Below are 25,248 nucleotides of genomic sequence, written 5' to 3'. Positions count from 1 at the left end.
GCGTCCTTAAACCGGCCTCTAGCCGAACCCCCTTGACTAGCCAACTTAGGCCGGAACTCCGGCAACCGAGAGACCTTGGTATCCCCAAGACCACTCATCAATTTATCCAAGTCCTCTCCAAACAACATAGAACCCTTGAAAGGTAGAGAACAGAACTTTGCTTTAGAGGCCGCATCTGCAACCCAGCCTCTAAGCCAAAGAGCACTGCGAGCCGTCACCGCCAGAGCCATATTCTTAGCCAAAGCCCTTAGCAAAACATAAAGGGTGTCCGCCAAAAACGAAGACCCCCAACTCCAATTTGGCCGGCTCCTGAACCAAACCTGTCCTATCTAACGCCGGCTCATCCAAGAGCTTCTCCGCCCAGCAGAAACAAGCTCTGGCTACCAAGCTCCCACACACAGAGGCTTGCAAGGCCAAAGCAGACAAATCAAAGCTGCGCTTCCGAAACGGCCGTAGCCTTAGCAACTGCCGTAACCACCGCATCCACAGTAGGTGGTTTCAGCAGGGCCAAATCTTCCGGAGGCAAGGGATACAGCCATGCCATAGCCCTAGACACCTTACAAGCCGCCTCCGGTACAGACCATTCCTGAAAAACCCTATGTCTCTAATGTCAGAATTCATGGGAAAGGAACAGGAGGCTCTCCGAATCCCCTTCACTAAGGGATCTACCTGGGGTCCCTCTGCAGAGGGAGTGGCCGCTGGAGCAAACTTCAAAGTAGAGATCACCTGATCAATGAGCTCTATCCATTCCTCCTTATGAAAGATGCAAACCACTGATGAAACTTCCCCAGGCCTTAGCTCATCCTGATCCCCAGACTCATCTAAGAGATCCTCCTCTCCTGGGTCACTCCAAACCTCCAGCCCAGGCAGAGAGAGTATCTCCATAGGCTCTGAAATCTCCACCCGAGAGCGCTTAACTCCCACTGAGCTAGCAGCCTCCGGGGAACAAACAGCCTGAGAGGGGCCAGCTCTCCTGGCATTATACAGAGACCAAAGAAACTCAGAAGGGAAACCAGACCCCCCCCCCCCCCCCCGACGCTACAGAAGCACCAAAAACACTTCCCACAGCCTCCACGACGGACCCCCTCGCTCCCGAGGTGGCAGGTCCATCACGTGATCCGCAGCAAAACTAGGCATGCTTCCCACCAAAAACGGCTCCATCGAGGCCGGCCCCGCCGTTGCTGGTCCAGAATGTGCGGCCAAATCGCCGTCCAACACATCCGCCGACTCGGGGGAAAGCATGGGGGGCAAGAGCGCAGACAATGTAGGCTCCCCACAAAATTTACCTTGGCCGCCTTTCATTTCAACGCCGACACCTCACCGGCTTAGACATAATGGCCACAGAACGCCGCCCCATGAACACAATGAAAACAGTTGCTTTGTGCTCTTACAGATTAATAGGCAAAACTGCCTATGTCAAGAACGCCCTGAAAAGACGTTTAGCTCTGGACTGCCACAAGAACGGCCAAAATAGCTGCCTTTTAAAAACTTTTATTTTATTTTTTAAAACCTCGTTGCTGATGCCTAAACACCTCAAGGGTACAGAACAAGGTCTGTAGCCGAGGTCAAGCAGTCTTCCAGAGGAAGAGCACAGGGGGAGGGACCCGGCCACCCGGGTGTGACACCCCACAGGGAATAAGAAGCCCCTTAGAACTTACACCCTGTCAGAGAGATCCAAGTGTGGGTTCTCTAAAATTTACAACCCAACCTAGAAACCCCAAATGGGCCTACCAGACTGGGTACACTGCACAGGCTGCACACATCTACCCTCTGCTGAGACTGAGAAAATACTGGTTAGTAGAGGGTCTGCACAGGTTACTTGTATTAGAAGTTTTAGTGTTCTCAGTCTCCCTCTGCTGGTAGGTGTGCATAACCCAAGCGTCTTGAATGGTCTGGAGGATTGCTGAGGAACAGCTCATTTCTGAATATTTTTGCTATAACCAAAAAGGTTGAAAAATTCACTCTAATGAAATTTGTAATTTTCTAATTTCTTATATAGTATATGTGACAAAACTGTTTTTAAGCCTGTAAATTGTATTATTTCTTGAAGTGTATTTCTCCTATTGGCCAGCAGGTGGTATTTTCTTGTTGTAAAGCTGTGGCAGAAAGTGACTGTTCTCTCTTTAGTTTAGCACAGAGTAAGTACCTACAGTATACTTTTAAAATGTGCTGTTTTGGCCTCTGATTGGCCCAGAAGTTCAAATCCAGTCTGGAAATACTGGCAATTCATTTCCAAGCATACAGCAGCAAGATAAAAGGATGTCGAGTTGGCAGTGGAGGAGAAAGGTACAGATAAGAGTAACTTACCAGATGAGCTAAGTTCTGGAGCAGGGTGTAGGGCGAGATGAGATACAAATGCATTTATTCTGCAGCTCCTCAGTAAGAGAAGTTTGAACTTGTAATCTCTAGGACAGCAGCAGCAGCAGCAGCACCACCACCACCACAATCTTTTCTCAAGTCCTACAACAGCCCTATCCCTGGACCCTTGTTCTTGGTCACTAGTGTAGCATGAAAGACAATAGCATCTACAGTTATAGTTCTCTTGCCTGAACAGTCCATTATGCATTTACAAGCAAAAGTAAATCACATCTCTCCTTGTGCATATAGATATAAATGATTTGTAATTTAGGATGAAGAGAATTCCTTTCCAGGCTGGAGAAATGCTATTAAAACCTCTCCAAGAAAAAAATAACTTCTTTAGACTGGTGGCACACAGTTTATTTCTCAAATCTGTAGGTACACTGACATGTTTGTATTTCACTTCCAGGAGGTAATCTCCATCATAGGCTCAGATTTGCTGTACATATTGTAAACTCTTTACACGTACCCCTCAGTTGAAGCATCCTCAGTAGCATAGAATGGGTAAAAACACCAGTCTGAGCTGCAAGCAATCCGCAGGGCAGCTAATATTTTAATTTTAGCCAGTGGAATTCTCAATGCTTTTAATGAGAAACAACCTTATCAGAAAAGCAGTTTTCTCTTTTGTTGTAGCTAAAGCACTGAAAAAATATGCCAGCTACATACTGCATAAACCAAAGAAAATGAAAGGCTTCTCTGTCGTTTAGGATAGTAGAAATCATTACATTTGCTTGCTGTAGTAACAGCCAGGCAACAGAATTAGATGGAAAGGTTTGATTACATGTCTTGTGCCCATTACAAGAATCTGCAGTGTGCAGATAGCACACTAGAACAAGGTATTCTCTCCACTGACAGAAAGGGATAGAGATTTAAAAAAAAAAAAAAGTGACTAGATTCAAAAATTCATTGCTACCTAAAACTGCATTTGCTCCAGATGTAATCTACCTACTGCAAGTCTGGGAAATGTACAGTGTTATGTACAGCTGTGTTCTTATCCTGCTTTAAAGGTTATGCTAGAACATAGCTGTTTCATGTAGTCAGAAATTATTTTCTGATTATAGGCTCCATGGTGCACGCCATCTTCTCCATCACTATGGATAAAAGGTTCTCAGGGCAGGGCATCGAAGACCCAGGCAGAGTTGTCCAAATTTTCCACAGATACACAGATATTGCCCCATGCTTCTGCATACACTTCCTCCAGAGCTACTGCTGTACTACACACAGCACTATTTTTTTTCCAGGATAAAAAAAAAAAAAGTCAGCAATCAGTTAGAGTTCTAGAAATAAATACTTTCTCAGCTCAGCCATACTTGAAGCAAGCAGGATTCTGTCTGCTTCTTATACCGAATAGTGCCATTCTAAAGAGGAACACAAAAAAACGCAGAAGCTGGAGCACAGAAACGGACTCTCACGCTGATGTGACCAGTATGACACTTCTTCCTGAAAAGAGCTTGCTGCTATTTTACGTATGCAGAAAATGAGCAGCCAGTAGCATCTAAATCCCCTCCCCCCCCCCCTCAACAGACCTCTCAAGTTAACAAGTACAAGAAGTTTGTGATCTTGCCTATTTATAAAGAAATGAACAATGGAAATGTGCAGACAGGCTTCAAACACATCTTTTCCTGCCTCTGAGCTTAGAGGCATTCTGCTGGAGGCAAGGCAGTTTCTGTACATGTGTGTGCTGTTTATTCATGGTGTCTCGTCTCCCTCATCTAGGTGTGCCTTTTGTTGCCGTTTCCTCTCTGCCAACCACTTCTGGATTTTCTCCTTTAGCTCAGTGTTGGGTCGGACTTGGTCCATGGTAAGTGGACTGCGACTGAAGGGGTCAGTCTGATCACTGTGAAAGATACACCACTTATAGTTAGGAGAGGCACGTAGCTCTATATTCTATACAGTACCAAAGTCAGCATTGATCAGAATCATGTTTCATAGAAATGTAGTGCTTTATTTCCTTTTTATTTAAAACAAAAGGAACCTAGGTATGTACATTTCATTTAAATGGACATTTCCCCTTGTCATTTTGTGTCTTTTTTTTACCCCAAAGTGACAGGGAAAAAAATCTGAAATTTCAGGATTTTTGTGCGTCATCAATAGAGAGCCCTCTTGAAAGAGGGTGCACTCTACACTTAACGATATGGCTCCCATAACAAAAAAAAAAAAATCTGAAACAAAATGAAAATTTCCAGTAAATGATAGGGAAACTAAACTTAAAATTTTGGGGCTGTACATTCCTAAACAAAACTTAATGAACTAGCATTAAAAAAAAAAAAAAATCCACCCCCCCCCCCCAATACAAAAAAAAGCATATTTACAGTAGGATTACTACAGTACTAATATAAGATGCTGGGAAAGATATAGACAAAGTAAACAGAACTGCTGAAAAAAAAAAAAAAACCATATTACACTACTAAGAAAGCCTTTACGACAATGTCCCAGTGCTGCCCATTTTTTAAAATCATTTTCTGCCAAGCAAAACAGTGCAGGTGCATATGCACACAGAGGTTGCCAGGAACTAAATCGCTTTTTTTGTCGGTATAATTATTAGAATATAGGAGTTTCTAATGTCCTCTCACTTTCATTCATATGATAAGTCATTTGTTTAAAGTACCCATACACAGTCCCAAAAACAAGCAAAACGAAGATTTCGTACTTTGTATCTCCTTTAGTCTACTTATTTTTTTATACCCCACATTAATCACTAGACATCACATCCAACACTATACAACACAAAACTGACAATATTCTGGCAAGCCACTGAACCTCTCTTTGCTTGAGTAGCTGCCTAGTGGCTAGTGCAGTGGCCTGAGAACCTGATTTGATTCCCACTGCAGCTCCTTATGACTCTGGGTAAGTCACTTAACCCTCTGTTGCACCAGGTACAAAATAAGTACCTGTATATAATATGTAAAGTCCTTTAATTGTAAAGGCAGTATATCAAGTCCCATCCCATCCCCTTTACATACTAAAACTTAGATTATAAATCCTCTAAGGCACAGAATAGTATCTATTGTACCTGAATGTACACCACTTTTATAAGACTTTGGCTTGAAGGTGGTATATAAAATCAAATAAAGGGGGGGGGGGGGGTTGAACCTAGACGGGTGGTTGGGAGGAAAGGATTTTTGGGCTGTTATGCTATGTAAATTTATATTGACAACTGAATTGTGATATAACAGTGATGGTTATGTTGGTTGTCCTCTTACAATAATAAAAAAAAGATTATGACTAAAGAAATAAAATATTCATATATAGCAGCTCCAATCACAAAAAGATACATAACTTCTCTCTCCCCCCCCCCACCCCCCCCCCAAAAAAAAAAAAAAAATTACAGCTTTCCATGTTTGTTCCTTTGGAGTCACAATCAGATATCTTGAAATATAATAAATGAAATATTTATCACATACAAAAATAAGTTCCAGATGGATAATCAAAACAGCATATAATAAAAGCAGTGAACAACCGACAGCTAAACATAGAAAATATCTATTTTATTCTCCAGGTGGCACACTTCCTTGAAGATTATGAATCTAGTACTTTTTCAGCATATTTTAACTAAAAAAAAGTCATGTGGGTTAAAAAAAAATGCTTTTGTATAGATGTACAATGTTATTATACAGCCCTGGAGCACAAGGATCTGTATTTAATAGTTCTTGTCTTCTGTTCAGCTGCTGTCTGTTCTCTCACAGGGTTCTAGCAAACAGAGCTGGCAAGTTGCAAGAGCTTTCAGTCACAGGTGACAGTATTAACGTACTGTTTCCAGCAATAAGCTGTCGGAGGTAGAGCGTTATTCTAACTATTGTTACAACTTAGTGGGTCATGGGATGAGATATTAGGGGTGAGTGGAGGAAGAGATAATAGCCTAGAAGTAACAAGTCCGTAGCACTGGAAAAGGGAACACACAAACAATATGTATGAAGTACCTGAGTAGATGCCGGGCTATAGTGGGTCTGTCAACAGTGACTCTGGAAGAGGGCAACATCACAGGGTCCACCATCAAAGTGCTCATGATGGGATCTAGAAACTCATCAGGCGCATCAGCATAGGTTTCCTCTTCCTGCATCTGCCGGTCTGCAAGAGACTAAAACCCCGAAGCAGCTGTTATGGTTCCACCTAACCATACACTGAGATGCAGGGTCTCTTGAAAAGCTAAACGCATCAGAATAGGGTGTTCCTCAGGAAGCTATTTACACTGCGACAAGCAAGAAAGCCTTCTTCAAACACAATTGTATCAAGCGTGGGTCCTACCCTACCCTCAGTACATTACATCTATCTCAGAGAGAAGTGGGGGCTGCTTATTGGCTGAGTGAAGGTGGGACCACAAGGTAACCAGCTGAGAAGAAGGAAAAAAAATAAAGCATTTTTTTTTAAGTGTGTTTCTTCTTGGTGTTTTTTACTAAGTCCAACTCACTTGTGTATCCACCATTTTGTAACTTCATTATTGGTGTCCAATAAGTAAACTTAAAATAAGAATATGGGAAAAAATATATTTGATTTCTGGACTGCATGACATCCTAATATAATAAAAAGCACCTCTAACATTCTGAAGCCGAGAAAGTGAAGCCTGAAGCATCCGTGCTCTCTGTATCCTTCTGCAGAAGTGACCAACCACACGAGGTTTCTCGGCTTCAGAATGTTGGAGATGCGTTCTATTAAATAGGATTGGTCAGTTCCTTAAAGCACAGCCTGAGCTCAGCGTCCTGCACAGTAGAGGGAGAGAGAGAGGGGGGGGGGGGGCTAACACCAGAGGGAGAGAGAGATGGGGGGGCCTGACACCACTACTACTACTACTTAACATTTCTAAAGCACTACTAGGGTTACGCAGCGCTGTACAATTTAACATAGAGAGGGAGGGAGGGGGGGCCTGACACCAGAGAGGGAGGGGTATCTCTGTCTCACACACACACACTCTCTCTCACACACTCCCTCACAGTCAGTGTCTCTCACACTGTATCACATTCACTCTATGTGTCACACAGTCACTCACACACTCTCTTGGTCTCATACACTCGGTATCACAGAGAGTCTGTGTCTCACACACTCTCTCTCACACACACACTGTATCTGTATGAAACACACTCACACGCACTGTCTCACATACGCACTTGCACACACTCATTCTCACACACACTCTCTCTCACAGACACTTGCACCCAGACTCACTCTCTCTGTGTCACACACACACACACTCGCACATTCACTCTCTCACACAGTCACTCTCACATACAGTCTCTCAAACATACACACTCCGAGGAAAACCTTGCTAGCGCCCTTTTTATTTGTGTCAGAAACGGGCCTTTTTTACTAGTAAGGAAATAAAATGCACAGCCCAATCTTTTATAAACATATTTTTCTTCTTAGGTTAAAAATCCCTTGGATGCCCCTAGAATGTATGCTTTTCTCTCTGCCCCCCACCCCCACTCCCGGATGCTGAAAAATTACATTGCCTCCTCCCCATATCAAAAGAATCCAATACACATTCACTCTCCCCCAATCATTACAGCACGAGGGACAATTATACACATCCTGGATGAACAGTTGCTGCCCCCCCCCCCACCCCCCCAAAAAAAAAATAGTTCCATGCAAGTCTCTCCCTTACCTTGATCCTCTCAGCCAAGTTACTAAAAGCTACAATCATGTTCCCAGGCTTGTTTATCTTCTTCAGGACCCTGACTGTTTGAGCAAAGAGTGTCGGCGAATATGATCGTCCATCCTTAGGCACAGTTGAACAAAAATTCTCCTCATCCCTGAATAATCAACCACAAAAAATATGCAGTGTGATAATAGAAGAGAATGACAGGTTCTGACTATTTCCTTGGTAAACTGACTGACCTCAAGAGATAGAAAATTAACTACATGTCTCCAGAGGCTTGATGTCCCCTGTGTACGTGGATGCTATTTAAGTCAACTGGTCAAACCTCCTCTTCCCCCCTCCCCCCCAGGTTATTACTTGTGTGTACACAGGGTAGTCAAGAACAGATTAAAGAAATTCTAGCTCCAGTTGTGAGCAAAGGTTGCAAAGATATCATTTTCTCAGAATACAACACTTATCACAAACTGGCTTTCCCAATCAGAAAACTGTAAAGTTGCTTTCTGTGTAAGGTTAAGATCTAAAACAGCATGATCGCCATGTAGTCTGTATTCCCAACTTGTGAGTAGACACTGGTCTATTTCCCCACCCTTCCCCTCTCACCCCAAGTTCAAGTAGATAGTACAGATGTCAGACACCAGTTGCTGGGGCTTGAAGTCAAACTGACTGAAATCCTTCACCTTCAGAGCTCCCATCTTTGGCCCGACCAGGTGTTGCAAAAAGTAGTTCAACATGGAGATGATGCGCTCAGCCAGGAATGGGTGCACAAAAAGTGACCTTATCTCTTAAGGGTGAGAGAAAGAACAACCTCGCTTATTACACTGCTAGAGGGACTTTGCTGCACTGTTGCTTGCTAATACCCCTCCCTCATTACCTGAGGTGAGAAAGGCCAATGTCCCAATGGTTTCATTGGACATGATGTTATGGAAACGAGCTAGCTGGCCAAACATCTGCAAGCTAGCCTCTTTCTCCCGGCGACTTTCTGCAGACAGACTGTCCCACTCTCCTCGATCCTTTTCTATCTGTTGAACTTTTATCTTACTCAGATACTACCCATAGCGAAAAACAGAAAAATCAGAGAGTGAAATACAAGTAGAAGTCAAAGACTGCATAAAGGATGTGTCATATTTGTGTTCAGCTGTCCCACCTGTATGGCTTCATCTAGCAGAAAAATGGCATCATTCATAAGTAGATTCAGGAAACGCAGGAAGAGAGGTGGAGTCATGGCTTCCAGGTTCAGTGAGGCATAGTCAGCTAAATTCTATAGCAAAAGCCAAAATTAAGAGCAAGTTAGGAGAGCGGCAGATCACTAAGAGTACTATAATGCTCCCTGGCTACTAGCAGCACTAGGTCCCACTTGTGGCTCTCACCTTTATGCTCTGCCGATATGTGTCCTTTCCCCACATATACTTGAGGATTGGGTACATGGGTCGCCGATAATTAAACTTTTGCTCAAACTGATGGGGGTCTCCTAAAGACAGGTAAAGGATATAAGCCACCTTCAGTGGAAGGAAAGAAAGCACATCCAGTTACCATCTCCCCAATGTGCTACCATATCCAGATGAAATGCCAATACACATGGGTATGAAGCAGGCCCAAGAAGTTTGAACACTGCCAGGCAAAGAAAAGTAGAAAAGCAAAGAGCAGCACTCAGCAACATTGCTTTCTGTGTCAGGGAGCCCCCATCCCTGAAACATTACACAGTGTATATTGCTTCCTGGACCCGGGGTACAATGGCAATATAAAAAGAGCACGCCCTTAGAGATCCTGGTGTAAAATGAGCAAGCCTGTCCTAGTGGCCCCAGAGCAGTTCTCTTACAGTTCCTGGTGTATAGGCAATATATAGAAGTATAAGAACATATGATAAATCTACGAGTCAGACTAAAGCCCATCAAGTTCAAGATCCTGTCTCTGCCAATGGCCCAGTGTAAGTCACAAGTATCTGGCACATTCCAAACAGTAGATCAGTTTCTTATAGTTCACTTCCAGGAATAAGCACTGCTGTCCAAAAAAAAACACCTGGCTAATATTTTAATTGGCCTTTCCCCAAGGAACTTATCCAAAATTTTATGAACTTTAATTTCTATAGTTCTTTTTCATTTTGCTCATTGCTAGGTTCATGAGTGTCCTCATGGCTTTGGGCTCTTCTTATTAAAGTGCACATGAATTTAGCACGCATTAATGATTAGCACTTGCTAAAAAGCCCATAGGAATAAAATGGGCTTCTTAGCATTTAGCATGCGCTAATCATTAGCGCATGCTAACTCCATTAACGCACCTTATTAAAAGGAGCCCCAAAAGTTATTTGAAAGGGAAAGGAAAGTAGAACATCCGTAAAATAACAAGTCTGAATTCATTAAAAAATTTAAAACTATCTTAAACAATAACATGGTATCATGGAACGATGCTTAGCTGAATGGAGTAACGGGTTGGTTGTGAAAGGAGGACATTTTTACATATTTTTAAATGTGTTTACTGATTTTATTACAGATCTAATTTTATTTTATTTGTGAATGTATCTATGTTTTATCATAATTATGTATTTTCATTATAACTCGCCAAGGATTTTAGATTTAGAAATTTGGAAAATAAAATAAAGGGATTTTGGATTTAGTTCATGCCTTTTTCAGTTGTAGTTCAAGGTGAATTATATTCAAGAACAGTAGGTATTTTCTTGTCCCAAGAGGGCTTACAATCTAAATTTGTACCTGAGGCAATGGAGGGTTAAGTGACTTGCCCCAGATCACAAGGAACCACCTTGAAACATGCTTCCCTGGTTCTCAGCCTGCTGCTCTAACCATTAAACTTCTTCTCCACTCCAGTTAAACAGCTGTCCCCTATTTAACTGCTCCACCTTTCACATGATTTTATATGCCTTTATCTTAAATCTCCTCCCAGTCATCTTTCATTCAAGCTGAAGAGCCCTAGCCTGTTAGCTTTTCTTCATAAGGAAGGCGTTCAGAGAAGAGTGATAAAGGGGATGGAATCTTTCCTAGATCCGCTTTCTGAAATGGTGTGAATAGAACTGCACCATGGACCTGTATTGAAACACTTTTGTTTCTCATTCCTTTTCTGAATAATCCTCAACATTCTGTTTGGCAGCTGCAGTACACTGGACTGAAAATTCCAGATTGTATTATCCACAATGACTCAATGTTCTTTTTCTGGTGTGCCCGTAATTAGGATTATTTCTCCTTAAGTGCACTTGCCCACACTGTATTTCATCTGTCATTTAGATATCTCCTAGTCTCTTAGGATCCTTCTGAGATTCCTCACAATCTTCTGCCCCCCCCTTTAAAACTTTGAATAATTTTGCATGTCATCCACAAATTTGAACACCTCACTTTCTAGATCAGTAATCTTCACTATTTTTCCAATGGGGCCACTTTGGGGGGGGGGGGGGGGGGAAGACCTCAATGTAAGTCAAGATCTTGAGTCACTGGGCAAAGTGAACAGCTCACTGGCCACAAAGGGATTTTCCTATGGTGGATTTCCCCTTTGATGGTGTGCTTATCCTGGCTACTCACACACACAATTTAGAGCAACCCACGTAACTAGAAGTCTGCTCCCCTACATTTCTTTTTCCCTAAGTCCATATCCACCCTACACATTCACTATCCTTGTCCCCAACCCATCATACAGCATATGATCTCCCCAGTGCCTCTACAACACACATTTCCAAATCTAATCACAACCAGTCTCAGTTCTCATTCCCAGCAGTCACCATCCTGTCTATCTTCATTCCCTTCAAGCTACTGATCTCTTAATTATCACTATATTTTCTGCAGATGCATGTTGGCCTCTGAAGCAGCTATTCTATTTTCTTCCAGCACTACGTTAACTCAAGGGTATCCAACCTCGGTCATCAAGAGCCACAACACAGTCCAGTATTAAGGATTTCCCCAATGAATATGCATGAGATTTATCTGCATGCACAGCCTTCATTGTATGCAAATAGATCTCATGCATATTTATTGTGGAAATCCTGAATACCCAACTGGGCAAGGACTGAAATTGAACACCCTTGATGTAACTCTTCATTGAGTCTGAACTGCATGATGCCCTGATTTCCTTCATTGCTCTTTCATGAAAGAAGTGTGGGAGTTGGGAAGTGCATGGTTCAGAGAGCTACATGGTGCAGATAGAAAACAAAACTACTTAAGGATGTAGGGTCAACAGTAAGTCTTAAGACAAGGTGGGGGGGGGGGGGGGGAGAATGTGTATGAGGAAACAGAGCCAGGGAACCACATTGGCCCCTGGACCTTATAATTAAAAACACTACTCTAACATGTTGACAAAATGGTCTAGACAGCACAGGTCCTGAACAAATCCTTGGGGCAAGTCACTATTGACTTTTTTCAAGTCGGAAAATTGACTATTCCATTATGTAGCTTCCCACTATTCCAGAACCTGTGGGATAGTTGTATTCATCAACCAGCTGGTGGAGATAGAAAATACTGAGAAGCTGGACTGGATGCCAAGAGAGAAAATACTGAGGAGCTGGACTGGATGCCCGCTTGTGCTTTCCTCCTCTCCGACAACTCCAGAGCAGCCGTAAAATATGCTCAGTAAATCTAAGTGCTTTGCAAGCACTAAGGGTGGACACTGTGGTGCACTCAGAAGCCAGTTTAGGGGCTTCGGTCCTAACGGCTGCAGCGCCAGGATCCCACCCACTCTAGGGATTGCTTTCAAATATCCCACAGGTTCTGGAATAGTGGGAAGCTACGTAATGGAAGGAGAAATTAGGTCTTACCTGATCATTTTCTTTCCATTAGTCCTTCCCACTATTCCAGAAGCCTGCCTGAGGATTCTGAGGTGTTTAGTTGGTGCGAAGTAATGGGTCAATAACAACTGTCACCTTGCATGGTGTTTCCTACATCTCTGTTGTTCTTTACAAGTTGTCCAGAGATGAGAGAGGTCCACACGTTTGCTCGTCTGGTTAGTGTTAGGTTAGCGAGTGGTTTAAGGTTGTTGTGTTTATTCTGAGTTTCTCCTTACTGCTTGTCTACATAAATACTGAAGAGCTGGACTTGATGCCAAGAGGGATGTCTCAGGTCAGTTTTCAGTTCTCTATCTCCACCTACTGGTTGATGGAAACAACTATCCCACAGATTCTGGAATAGTGGGAAGGACAAATGGAAAGAAAATCATCAGATACCTAATTTCTCCTTTAATATTACTCTTTCCTGTCTTTAACCAGTTATCAATCCAAAGTAAGACACTGCCTCCTATCCTATAACTTTAATTTTCTAAGGTGTGCCTCATTAGGGGACTTCAGATTTTCAGAAACCATTTGACAAACATAATGTACTAATCAGCTACTTTTATCCATGCTTGTTTACCCCTTCAAATAAAGATCTAATAAATTGGTAACACAAGACTTCTCTTTGCTAAACCTATAGTGACATTCACATTAAAACCATCTTTATCAGTAATTTTGTTTAGAATAGCTTCAACCATTTTTCTTGAATTGATACCAGGTTCGCTGGTCTATGGTTTCCTTGATTTTCCCAGATCCCTTTTTTTTTTTTTTTTTTTTTAATTGGCGTTATATTGGTCACTATCCAGTTCTCAGGTATCCTGGCTATTTTAAATGACTACGCACCTTTTACTAGTAATCTGTACCCTATTTCAGAACTCTGGAGTGAATACCATTGAGCCCTAGTGAATTCCTGTTCAGTTTGGTTTTTTAAATTTCTAGATTTACAATACATTTGTTTTACTTGTTCTGAATTATCATGGTCTAATATTTGTGGCGATTAGATTCTTATATTGTGCTGTATGCGATAAGGATTTATATGTACTTGGGCTGAGCCAAATGCTTTTTAAGTGCTGACAAGGGCTGCACCTAATGGGTTGCTAACTGTCCTCTTTCCTCAAGGCTAACCAATCTGTGGCAGGTAAATGGAAAAATTAAAATCCCAGAGCTTTATTTGGGACTTTAAATACTAACCACTTTTATTTTGATGACTGAGTTATTCTTACAGCCACTTTATTTTTTACATAACATTACAATATACTTCTAGACCGCCAATATCTTACATTTTAAATCTCTTTACTCCCTTAATAGATGGAAGGATGAAAAGTGAATTGCGAAATGATCTTCTATCCCTATTACTGGAAATAAATTGCATACGATCCATTATATAAAATGGGCATTCACCATTTAGGATCTTATATAGAAAGTAAAATAATATGAACATAATCCTCACCTCTATAGGCAACCAATGTGTTTCCTTTATAGACCCTTATATGGTACGGGGAAGTCCTATTATAGTGAGTGACTTTAAACAAAAAACAGGGTTTAGATTGATTAGGGTGGGTTTGTTGGAGGAAAGGATGGATAGAAAGAACATGGTGGAAATTTACAAATCTCCGCTTGGCTTTGGTGGAGGAGGGCATAGTTGCAGACAATGTTCCCTCTAAGCAGAGTGAATGAACGATTGCTCATATATTTTAGGAGCATTGCTCACAAAAACTTGTGTGTGTGCTATATACTGAAATGCATTGCTAATACTGGCGCTAGTATTAATAATCCGCTCCTTAAATATCAAGATTTGATAGGTCTATTAAGAGTAATAGGAAATAAGACATGTAGCTTAGATTCAAAAGACCCCTTAACTCTTTCTGGCAAAAACAATAACAGGAATACCAGTATTCTCAACTACTGCAAAGAGACACATGATTACAACAAATTAAATAAAGTTAAATATTATATTATATATATATATATTTTAAACCCTAAGAAAAGAGTCTTAAGATTAATTACTGCTCAAGTCACCGTGCAAAAAATCACACCTTTGGCTTGTGCCTTGTTAACACTGTGACAACTGATTTCATGGTCTAGGCACAGCAAGCTCCCAAGCCCAGAACAGCAGGAAGATATTCAGAAAAAGCAAGATAATTCTCTGAGCTCAGTTTTTAACAGTCCCAAAGCTCAGAGATTGCCAGGCAAGATGGTAAACTGCAGAGAAGATCTCTAGATGATAACCAAGCTCAAAATCTAACACACACTATACATAGTTTGCTTCTTATAATGCAGGTACAGAAATTTTATATAGATTACAGTAAACCAGGAAAAATGGTCTCACTCTTACCTGTGAACTCTATGTCCACAAAAACCTTGATGAGTGCCTCGGCAAGGTGAGCTGCATACCTATAACTGCAGAAGACACGTTCACGTTGGAAGACACTGGAGATTAGAGGATTTTGCACTGGCTCAAGGTGTGGCATTACTGCTTCTAGCACTTCTGCCAGCTTGGCTCTTAAATGAGGGTTCTTCATTCTGTGAATATAATAGATGACAGCTAAAGATGTGGAAAAACAAAGATGCTTATACAAAAGTGCTTAGTACATTGAAATGTCAGAGTCATATATGGACTATTTTGTAAAGGATCAAAAGTGCCAAAGCTCAAAGCAAGTGACTGTAATGGAGTTTTTCTATGGACAGCAAAAAGAATGGAGCCACAGGACTGGGCAATCTAGATCTGGTGCTCTCCTATTATGATCAGAAGAGTCTTTCTAAGCTCTTCTGAGCATGCACGACAGCTCCTGCGCCTGTACTCGTCACCTTCCTGCCTTACAGGCGGATGATCAGAAGCCCTGCGCTGTTCCAAACAGCGCAGGCCTATACTACCCCCAATGATCAGAGATAATAGCATGGAAATTTAAGCACACTATTATCTCTAATCATGGGGTAAAAGTGTGGAGGATTGTGCCTGAAAACATCTTTCTGTACTTGTTTGACAGGTCCAGGCTTTTAAACACAGGCTCCCTCCAATCCCTCAAATTGCAATGCCCTGGTGGCCTAGTGCCCCACACACCCCCTCGGACCTCCAACACAGGGGCTCAGTGTATCTTCAGCCCCCCCAAACCCCTGGTGGTCTAGTGGCCCTTCTCCCTCCCCATATCTTTGTGGTGGAGAAGCAAGTAGCAAACGCCGGCCTCTTCAGCACCACCTTCAAAATGGCGACGCCCAGCACAGTGCATTCTAAAATGTACTGGGCAGGGCTTCCCAACCATATAAGGGACAAACTCTCTTGTATGGTAGGGGAGCCCTGCCCAATGCATCCTAGGATGCACTGTGCAGGGTGCCACCATTTTGAAGGCAGAGCTGAAGAGGAGGGAGTGTGCTATTCCCTCCTCCACTGCAAAGGTAGCGGGGAGGGGGAGAGGGGCCACCAGGGCCTTATTTATTGGATATGAGGGGGGCTTGAGATCCGGTGCCCCTGTCGGGGATGAGGAGCCTGCTAACATACAAATACATGCTGGACAGGACTCCCCATTCCTCCTCAATGCACCACAAACCCTAATGCCAGCTCCAAACTGGTGTAGGTTTTGCTGCAGGAGCAGCACCAATGTTTGGCGAGCTGCCCCAAGCCTTGGGGAGGAATAGATAATGCCCTGTTTAGCACGTATTTGCATGCTTATTGCATTCAGAGCTGGCCAGCGTGTTCTTACATATGCTAGGCAGCTCTGATCATAGGGCGAGAGCAAACACAGGCGCTAGTAGGGCGCTACTAACCTCTAGTGCCTGCGTTTGCTTTGATCATCTGCCTATTACAGTTCATAACATAGCTTAGTTATTGAAGCACAGGGGGACTGGCAGGTAGAATTGTGTGAATTCACTCCCCTGCTGTCCACGGAGAACCGCCATTACAGGTAAGCAATCTCACTTTCTCCATGGATGGAGCCACAGGACTGTGCTTCTAGAGTTAAGGGTCATGCTGTTTGGGATTAAAAAAAGAAAAAGTTTTTTTTAAAAAATAAAATACAAAGATTGTTCCACGTGGCTGCTTGCCAAAATTGCTTTAAAATTTGTCACAGTGGCCACTTTTATGTACAGACAGTGACCAGTTATGTGGCCAGGTGAAGGTTTGCTGGCTTCTTTTTTTTTCTTTTAAATATACCATACTTCAATGGAGTTTGCAATCCACCTGGATAATGTATTGCTTATCCCAGCCCATTCAGGTCGTAAGAGACAAATAATTGAAAGTATTTTCTTATTCTCTAAACAGCTTTTAGACAATAAATCAGGGCTTGTACAGTCTAATGAATGCAGGATCAATTCAGCATGATTGTTAATAGGGTTTTGAGAGTCTACTGTCAGTAGAAGTCGGGGCAAATACAGTAAACTACTTTATCCTAGAAGACCTGTAGGAATTAGAAACAAGAGCTTGCAGTTTACTTATTCTGCTGGAAGAGATGGCAGCAATTAGGACTTTCCAGGAGACAAAAATCAAAGAAAGGCCTGGGGCAGTTGTTCGAAAGAGGACTCCATTAACATTCCGATGTCATAGTAAAGAAGGTTTTACAGGCAGCTTACTATTAGAAGAGAGTCCTTTCATGAATCTGGCTACCAAGGGATGGTCTGAAACTTGTCATCCTTCTGCAGGTCCATGGCATGGTATGCTGCAGCCACTAATATGTGAATATGCAATGAATTTGTAATTATATTTGCATTTGTTTCAATTGTCCAAAAGGTGGACTGGACATGTTGGGTTTTATGACTGTACAGAATACCACAGGGAAATAAGTTTCCAGTTTGTGCAAGATTTTCTTGTTTCTAGTCTTCTAGAATTCTGCAGTATGTGCAACACCTCCGATGGCATTGGTACTGTCAGTATTATTTGGCTCTCAAGATCCAAGTCGGTCGGTGACAGAGATTGCAAGTTAGGGTGAAGAGGACCCTCCTGCTAGGTTAGGAGGGAGCAGTCATACCCCAATTGCAGAGGCTGGTCCTCAGAGGGCTACTAGCCATGGAAACCAAAGCTGAGGAGGTTAGAATGGTGATACTAGGACATGTGCTGCATCTTGAATGATCTTCTGAATGACTTGATAGTCTCAGTATTGGTGGAAATGCATAGAGGAGTCCTTTCTGCCATGGGATACTGAAGTGTTTAGATTTCCATATTTTATTTTGACATTTATACCCCACATTATCCCAAACAAACTCGAGTTCAATGTGGCTATCAGTAAATGAACAACAGACAAGGTTTACAAAGCCATAAACACAATATCAAATATAGACCAGTTGCAATCTAAGATACTCCATCAATAGATAGAAACTTCTCAAACATTTCAGTCTTTTACGAAATACCAAGCATCATGAAACGCCTGGCACCCACCTGGGGTTACCCTGCAGTCACCTGAAGGCTCTGCCCAGCTTTGCCTGCACTTGGGCTCGTGCTCTATACTAGCACCCTCCACCCACCGACTGAGTTCTCCTTGCCTCTGAGCTAGTCTCCCACTCTCAGGTTATTCCCCGGTGATTTCTAGGACACTGGGGCAACACTCCAGGGGTACCACAGTTCCCAGAAAGCACCCATTGACCCAAAATCACAAACCGGGATTCTTAGTCAGTCCAGGACAGTAGAGTCAAACTAAGATAAAATTAGTTATTACCTGATAATTTTCTTTCCATTAGTCCCGACAGATCAATCCAGAGACTGGTGGGTTATGTCCCTCTGCCAGCAGGGGGAGATAGAGAGAACTTCTGAGGCTTTATATGTGGTCATGTGTACCCACCCACACCTCAGTATTATCGATATCAAAGCTATGTAAACGTCCAACTCCCAACTAGAGAGCTATTCTCCTGTCCTCAGAAAATGCAAGGACATCCTGCAACCACGGGAGGAACTCGTGCAGCTCACAGTAAATAAGGAATTCGCTCCAATCCACTTTGAACAAACAATAAACAATCTGAAACTGGAACTCTAAACCTGAACTAGAAATCAAACAAACAATATACACAGAAACTTCCAGGGAGGGCCTCAGGATTGATCTGTCGGGACTAATGGAAAGAAAATTATCAGGTAATAACTAATTTTACCTTCCATAGCGTCCCACAGATCAATCCAGAGACTGGTGGGATGTACCCTAGCAGTTCTTAAATAGGGCGGGACCCAGAGATCCCAGTTTGCAGCATCAGCCCTTGCTGCTATGTCCAACCTATAGTGCTTCGAAAAAGTATGAACCGAGGACCAGGTAGCCGATCTACAAATGTCCTCCAAGAGACGGACTCTGCCACAGATGCCGCCTGCGCTCTAGTGGAATGAGCTCGGAGGTGAGCCGGCGGGTCCCTACTGGATGCGATATACGCTGAGGCAATAGCTTCCTTCAACCAGCGAGCCACCGTTGCCTTAGAAGCTTGCTGCCCCTTCCTTTGACCCGCAAAAAGGACAGATGATCCGAACACCGGAAGTCATTCGTCACCTCCAAATGCCTGATAATAGCCCACTTAACGTCCAGACACCTGAGAGCGCAAACCTCCGTCGGATGATCCGTTCTACGAAAAGAGGGAAGACAGAGCTGCTGATTCATATGGAAACGCGACACAATCTTGGGCAAAAAGGACGGAACTGTCCGAAGAGTAACCCCTGCCTCCGTAAAACGAAGAAACGGATTTCTACAGGACAAAGCCTGTATCTCGGAAACTCTCCTCGCCGACGAAATAGCAACCAAAAATACTGTCTTCAAGGTCAAATCCTTAACTGACAAAAGAGACAGCGGCTCAAATGGAGGCCGCTGCAAAGCCTTTAGCACCAAATTCAGATTCAAGGTCTGTGGCAGGCGCAAATGATTGACCCCCTGCAAAAACCTAACAATATCCGGGTGAGAGGCTAAAGAAGACCCCCGTAAATGGCCCCTAAAGCATGCCCAAGCTGCCACTTGAACCTTCAAAGAGCTCTACGACAGACATTTGTCTAGGCCATCCTGCAAAAAGACACCGGAGCCGAAAAGGCTGAGATTCCTGCCGCTGTACACCACGACTCAAAAATCCGCCACACTCTAGCGTATGCTGTCAAGGTGGAATGCTTCCTAGCTCACAGCATATTGGCAATCACCTTTTCCGGATAACCTTTTCATCTCAAACTTGCCCTCTCAATAGCCAGGCCGTAAGACCAAATGGGGAGGGATCCTCCATAAGGATGAGACCTTGACGTAACAGTCCCCGACAAGCAGGCAATCGTAACGCTTTGTCGACCTGAAGGCGCACCAGATCTGCGTACCACAGACGCCTGGGAATCCGGACCCACGAAGATCACACGACCTGGGTGGTATCGTGCCTATCATGGGCCATGGCGGAAATACATACAGAAGATCTGTCAGAGGCCAAGGCTGAAGAAGCGCATCGATCCCCTGAGACTGGGGATCCCTGCCCCTGCTGAAAAACTGTGTCACTTTGGAATTGGCTGCTCGCGCCATCAGGTCCATAGCAGGAACTCCCCACCGGCTTGTGATCAACGAAAACGCCTGTTCGGAGAGCTCCCACTCCCCCGGATCCAAGATATGACGACTCAGAAAATCCGCTTCGGTGTTCAGCACCAGTGGCGTAGCAAGGGTGGGGCGGGCCGCCCCGGGTGTCAGCAGGTGGGGGGTGGGGGGGTGCTCCGCTACCGCTGCTCCCACCCTGCCTTTTAAAAAACATTTGTGAAGCGGAATCGCAGGCAGAACCTTGTGTCTGCCCTGCTGCTTGTAAGAGAAGTAAATCTCCTTGTCGTCGGGCCTTCCCTCACTGGGTCCCGCCCTCGCGGAAATAGGAAGCTACCTCAGAAGAGGGCGGGACCCAGTGAGGGAAGGCCCGACGACAAGCAGCAGGGCAAACTCAAGGCGCTGCCTGCGACTCCGCTTCACAAACTTTTTTTTAAAGGCAGGGTGGTGGCAGGAGATGAGGGCTGTCGTCTCTCGATGGAGCTGGTAGTCGGGTGGGGGGGGGGGCCTCAGATGGGAGTAGGGAGGTGGGGAGGGGAGGGGGTTCTTGGATGGGAGAAGGGGGCTGAGAAGGGGCAATGCGGGAAAATGGGGGCCATGCATGGGTCAGGTGGGAGAATGGGTCTGGGGCTGAAAAGGGGGGCCCTAATACAAGGCATGTGGATGAAGGGGGCTGGAACTGGGGGCTGAAAAGGAGACACGGAGAAGTGGCTGGGGCTGAAGCTGGGGGCTGAAAAGGGGACAGGGAGAAGTGGCTGGGGGCTGAAGCTCGGGACTGGTGAGAGAAAAGGCCTGGGGTTGAAACTGGGGGCTGAAAAGGGGACAGGGAGAAGTGGCTGGGGGCTGAAGCTCGGGACTGGTGGGAGAAAAGGGCTGGGGCTGGAATAGGGCTGAAAAAAAGGGGCAGAGATAGGGGATAGATCCTGGATGGATGAGAGAGGGAGGGTAAATGGTGGATTGAAGGGGCAGAGAGAAAGGGCAGACAGTGGATGCAAGGGATAAAAGGGCAGACAGTGAATGGAAGGGGGAGAGAGAGAGGGCAGACAGGGACAGATGGTGGATGGAAGAGGCAGAGAGAGAGGGCAGATGTAGATGGAAGGGGCAGGGAGAGAGGGCAGACATTGGATGGAGGGAACAGCAGAGAGGGCAGACACTGGATAGCAGAGAGAGAGAACAAAGACAGATGCTGGATGGAAGGAAGATAGTGAAAAGAAGATGAGGAAAGCAGAAACCAGAGACAACTGTAAATAAAATATATTTTTTTATTTTTTTGCTTTAGGATAAAGTAGTATTGTAGCTGTGTTAATAAATGTTTATAATAGAACATGTAAACAAGGTAATCTTTTTATTGGACTAATTTTTAATACATTTTGGCTAACTTTCGGAGAACAAAACCCCCTTCCTCAGGTCAGGATAGGATACTGTAACAGCACTATACTGTATTGACCCGAGGAAGGATGTTTTGGCCTCTGAAAGCTAAATGTATTAGTCCAATAAAATGGTATTTTATTTTCTATATTTGTTTTATTTCTATTTGTTAATTTGTAAAGTGGTGATTGGTACTTGTTAGTTTTTTCAAATTTACATCTGCTGTCTTTATATTTTGCACAGTACTAGGGGCCATTTTCTGTTTCTGTGGTGTTGTGGAGATAGGTCTCCCTAGACCTATCCAAGCAATCCATGATCACCTACCATTCAGAAAAGCACTAAAAACCCATCTATTCAAACAAGCCTACCCAAAAGACCCAGACTAATCTCATGAACCCATCTACCTTACATATATTGAAGAGAAAACGACACTGACCCAGACTATCTCCCACCTTACCCTCCTCTCTCTATCACCTTTCTCTACCTACCTATCCATCCTATTACTACCCATCCATCCTTTTATTATGTTATACTTAATTTCCTACTTTACATAACAAAATTCTGCATTACCTATTACTATGTAAGCCGCACTGAGCCTGCTTTTAGTGGAAAAGTGCGGGATACAAATATAATAAATAAATAAATATGCAGAGTCTGGAGAAAATCTGGATCCAAGATGGCCGCGTAAACGTCAACTGCTAAGGACGTACCTTGAGTTTCTTCTCAATCTTAGGCTGCGAGGTTCTCTGCAGGTCCCACGAATATGGGGAAGCGGAGAGGTAAAGTGCGGGAGACTCCCTCAGCCAGCACCGGACCTAATCCTCAATTGCAGCTGACGGTGGAGCAATTTGGGTGGGCGACCATCCCCAGACAAACTTCTTCTCCTTCTACTGGAGCGGCCACGATGGCGTCCGACGGAAGTGTAAACGGGGTTTCTTTAAGCCCCGTGCAGTGCACAGTCCCCCCCCCCCTCAGCCAGGAGGAAGTAGAGCGGAGTTTGGCCCTGTAACACGGAGCCCAAGTGGTAGTACAGAGTTACAGGGAGGGAGCCAGCCCGCTCCGTTGGATTCGCCCAGAATGAAGTCAGTAGGAGATGAACTGTTTAATTTACCTTCACAAACTGTGAGTACTTTGACCCAAATTCTGAGTGCTCCACCTCCTGTCTTTACGTTGGGAACTATGGAAAAAACGGCTGTGGTGACGATGGAGTCACTCTGGGACTTAACTTATTCATTTCATTCCTCTCTTTCAAAAGTGATTGAAAAAAATGTGCTTGAAATAAAAGTTCTTTCTGAAGCTGTTCTTTCACAGACTCAGATTACCACCCAACAAGCTTCCCAATTAAATCAAATGGGGACAAAGCTACAAACTTTGGGTCAGGCTACAATTAGAGATCGGAACTATAATTTCCGTCGTTTGGAAAATTTGGAAAACCAAGCAAGAAAATTAAATTTGAGATTAACAAATTTTCCACGTTCCCCATTAATACCATCGATTGAAATGGTGAAGAAATACTTTGTGGATACTTTGGGAATGCCAAGTGAATCTCTTCCCCCCATTGTGCGAGCACAATATTTACAATTTAACAAAAAGAGAGATGGAGAAATTTTGCAATCACAAACAGGAGAAGTCATGAACTTGACAGCGTTCTAGAGTCATCGTTGGAAGTCATTACTCAAAAAACCACTATGGTGGTAACCTTTGCCTTTGAAATGGACAGGAATGCTATTCTAAAACTTTCCTTTAGACATTTGGACTCCCCATTTTTTGCTTCTAAAATTAGAGTTTATCCTGACCTTTCTAGGGAAACCCAGAAGCCAGGGCTTTCCTGGCTTTTAGAGCGAGGACCCTGGCTCTTGGTGCTAATTTTATTTTGAAATTTCCCTGTATTTGTTGTATATTATATCAATCTAAACAATTTCAATTTTTTGAACCAAAACAACTAGAGGAATTTCTGTTAAGTAGAGAAGAACCAGTGGTATTAGTTGACTCCCAGACACACACTGCATAAGGTAGGCTAGAGAAGAAGTACTGGAGAGCAGTATACACAGTTTATTTTTCCATTTAGTTTCTTTTGATTGCTAAAATTGTTTTCTGATTCTTGGATCGTGGTATAAAAAAAATTTCTTGGTCGAAGTAATGTAATTATTTTTCTTTTCCTTTTGTCTAATTAAGACATTGTTTGTTTCAGTAATTAATTTTCTGTATGTTTCTTATCATCTCTTTTGTGAGTTTTAATATTTTAAAAGCATAATTAATAAATAAATAAATAAATAATATGCAGAGTCTGGCATCTTGGGGGTTCAGTTTAATTTTTGTCTAAATAGAAAGTTTATTATTACTTATTCTATAGTGGATTAGGGTGTATCTGTGTTTGTGAAAAAGACATGGCTTTCAGTTGGCATTGACTGTGCAGGATCGACGATCTGTACTATTCTGTCTGGTTTTATTTTACAATAGGTGAATTGATGTTCTAGTGCTCACTGTAGTGTTTAAGATGCTTTCCTTTTCCTTGTGTGATTCGTAGAAATGGCTGCTTATGGTATGGTAGAATTGCTCTATAGGTCCTGAGTGTTTTGTATTCTCAGCATGCCTAGTACTGGATTTTGGAGGGGGGGTGTTAAAAAATGACCGGCCCTGGATGTCAACTACCCTAGCTACGCCACTGTTCAGCACACCTGCTATGTGCACTGCCGAGAGCTGAGTTAAGTGTTCCTCCGCCCACTGGCACAGACACATTGCCTCCTTGGCCAGCGGAACACTCCTGGTGCCCCCTGGTGATTGACATAGGCTACCGCAGTTGCGTTGTCTGAGAGAATACGAACCGGCCTCCCCGCCAGCTCCGCGTGAAAGGTATGTAATGCCAGCCGCACTGCTCTCAGTTCCAACCGATTGATGGACCAAGAAGCCTCCTCCAGCGACCAAGAACCCTGCGCCGTGAGCCCCCGACAATGGACTCCCCATCCTGAAAGACTGGCATCCATAGTTACCACTAGCCAGTCCGGAACCGCCAGGGGCATCCCCAGGCCCAGCTTGTCAGCCCGGAGCCACCAACGCATGTCCATCCTGACCAATGGTTCCCATGGTAGTAGAACTGAGTAATCCTCCGAAACTGGAGACCAGCGGCTCAACAGGGACCTCTGAAGAGGCCTCATGTGACTTCTGGTCCACAGAACCACCTCCAGCGTGACTGCCATGGAGCCCAAAACCTGAACATAGTCCCAGGTCTTGGGTGCTGGAATGCGCAATAGCCTTTGAACTTGCACCTGCAGCTTCAATCTCCGATTCTCTGGCAAGACGACTCTGCCAGATTGGGTGTCGAAAAGAACCCCAAGGTATTCCAAGGATCGACAGGGAACCAAATGACTCTTTTCCAAGTTGACAATCCAACCCAACGAACGCAAGCAAGCTGACTACCTTGTCCGTCGCCTGAACACTGTCTTGAAAGGATAGCACTCGTATCAACCAGTCGTAGAGATAAGGATGCACTTTCACCCCCTTCCTGTTGCAGAAACGCCACGACGACGACCATAATCTTGGAAAAGGTCCGGGGTGCTGCTGCCAATCCGAAGGGAAGCGCCTGGAATTGAAAGTGTTGACCCAGCACCGCAAACCGGAGAAACCGGTGATGAGGTGGCCAAATCGGAATGTGCAAGTAAGCCTCTTTGAGATCGAGGGAAGTAAGAAACTCCCCAGGCTGCACTGCGGCTATAACAGAACGA

The 25,248-nt window shown here is 43.8% G+C and overlaps 1 protein-coding gene across 3 annotated transcripts in view; it reads right to left on the bottom strand.

Moving 5' to 3' along the window:
- Positions 1-2,479: 2,479 nt before the first annotated feature.
- UBE4A (ubiquitination factor E4A) overlaps positions 2,480-25,248 on the bottom strand; it is a 66,325-nt gene continuing 43,556 nt past the window's right edge. For all 3 annotated transcript variants that reach the window (XM_030220946.1, XM_030220944.1, XM_030220945.1), the window contains 8 exons: positions 15,043-15,230; positions 9,316-9,416; positions 9,093-9,206; positions 8,820-8,994; positions 8,549-8,729; positions 7,955-8,102; positions 6,279-6,436; positions 2,480-4,195 (listed from right to left, as the gene is read on the bottom strand). In XM_030220946.1, coding sequence (XP_030076806.1) covers positions 4,048-4,195; positions 6,279-6,436; positions 7,955-8,102; positions 8,549-8,729; positions 8,820-8,994; positions 9,093-9,206; positions 9,316-9,416; positions 15,043-15,230 — 1,213 coding nt within the window. In that variant the 3' untranslated portion in view covers positions 2,480-4,047. The remainder of the gene's footprint in view (positions 4,196-6,278; positions 6,437-7,954; positions 8,103-8,548; positions 8,730-8,819; positions 8,995-9,092; positions 9,207-9,315; positions 9,417-15,042; positions 15,231-25,248) is intronic.

Source organism: Microcaecilia unicolor, chromosome 12 (genome assembly GCF_901765095.1).
Source record: "Microcaecilia unicolor chromosome 12, aMicUni1.1, whole genome shotgun sequence".
In the NCBI taxonomy this organism is placed as follows: domain Eukaryota; kingdom Metazoa; phylum Chordata; class Amphibia; order Gymnophiona; family Siphonopidae; genus Microcaecilia; species Microcaecilia unicolor.
This window is presented reverse-complemented; position numbering and strand designations above follow the sequence as displayed.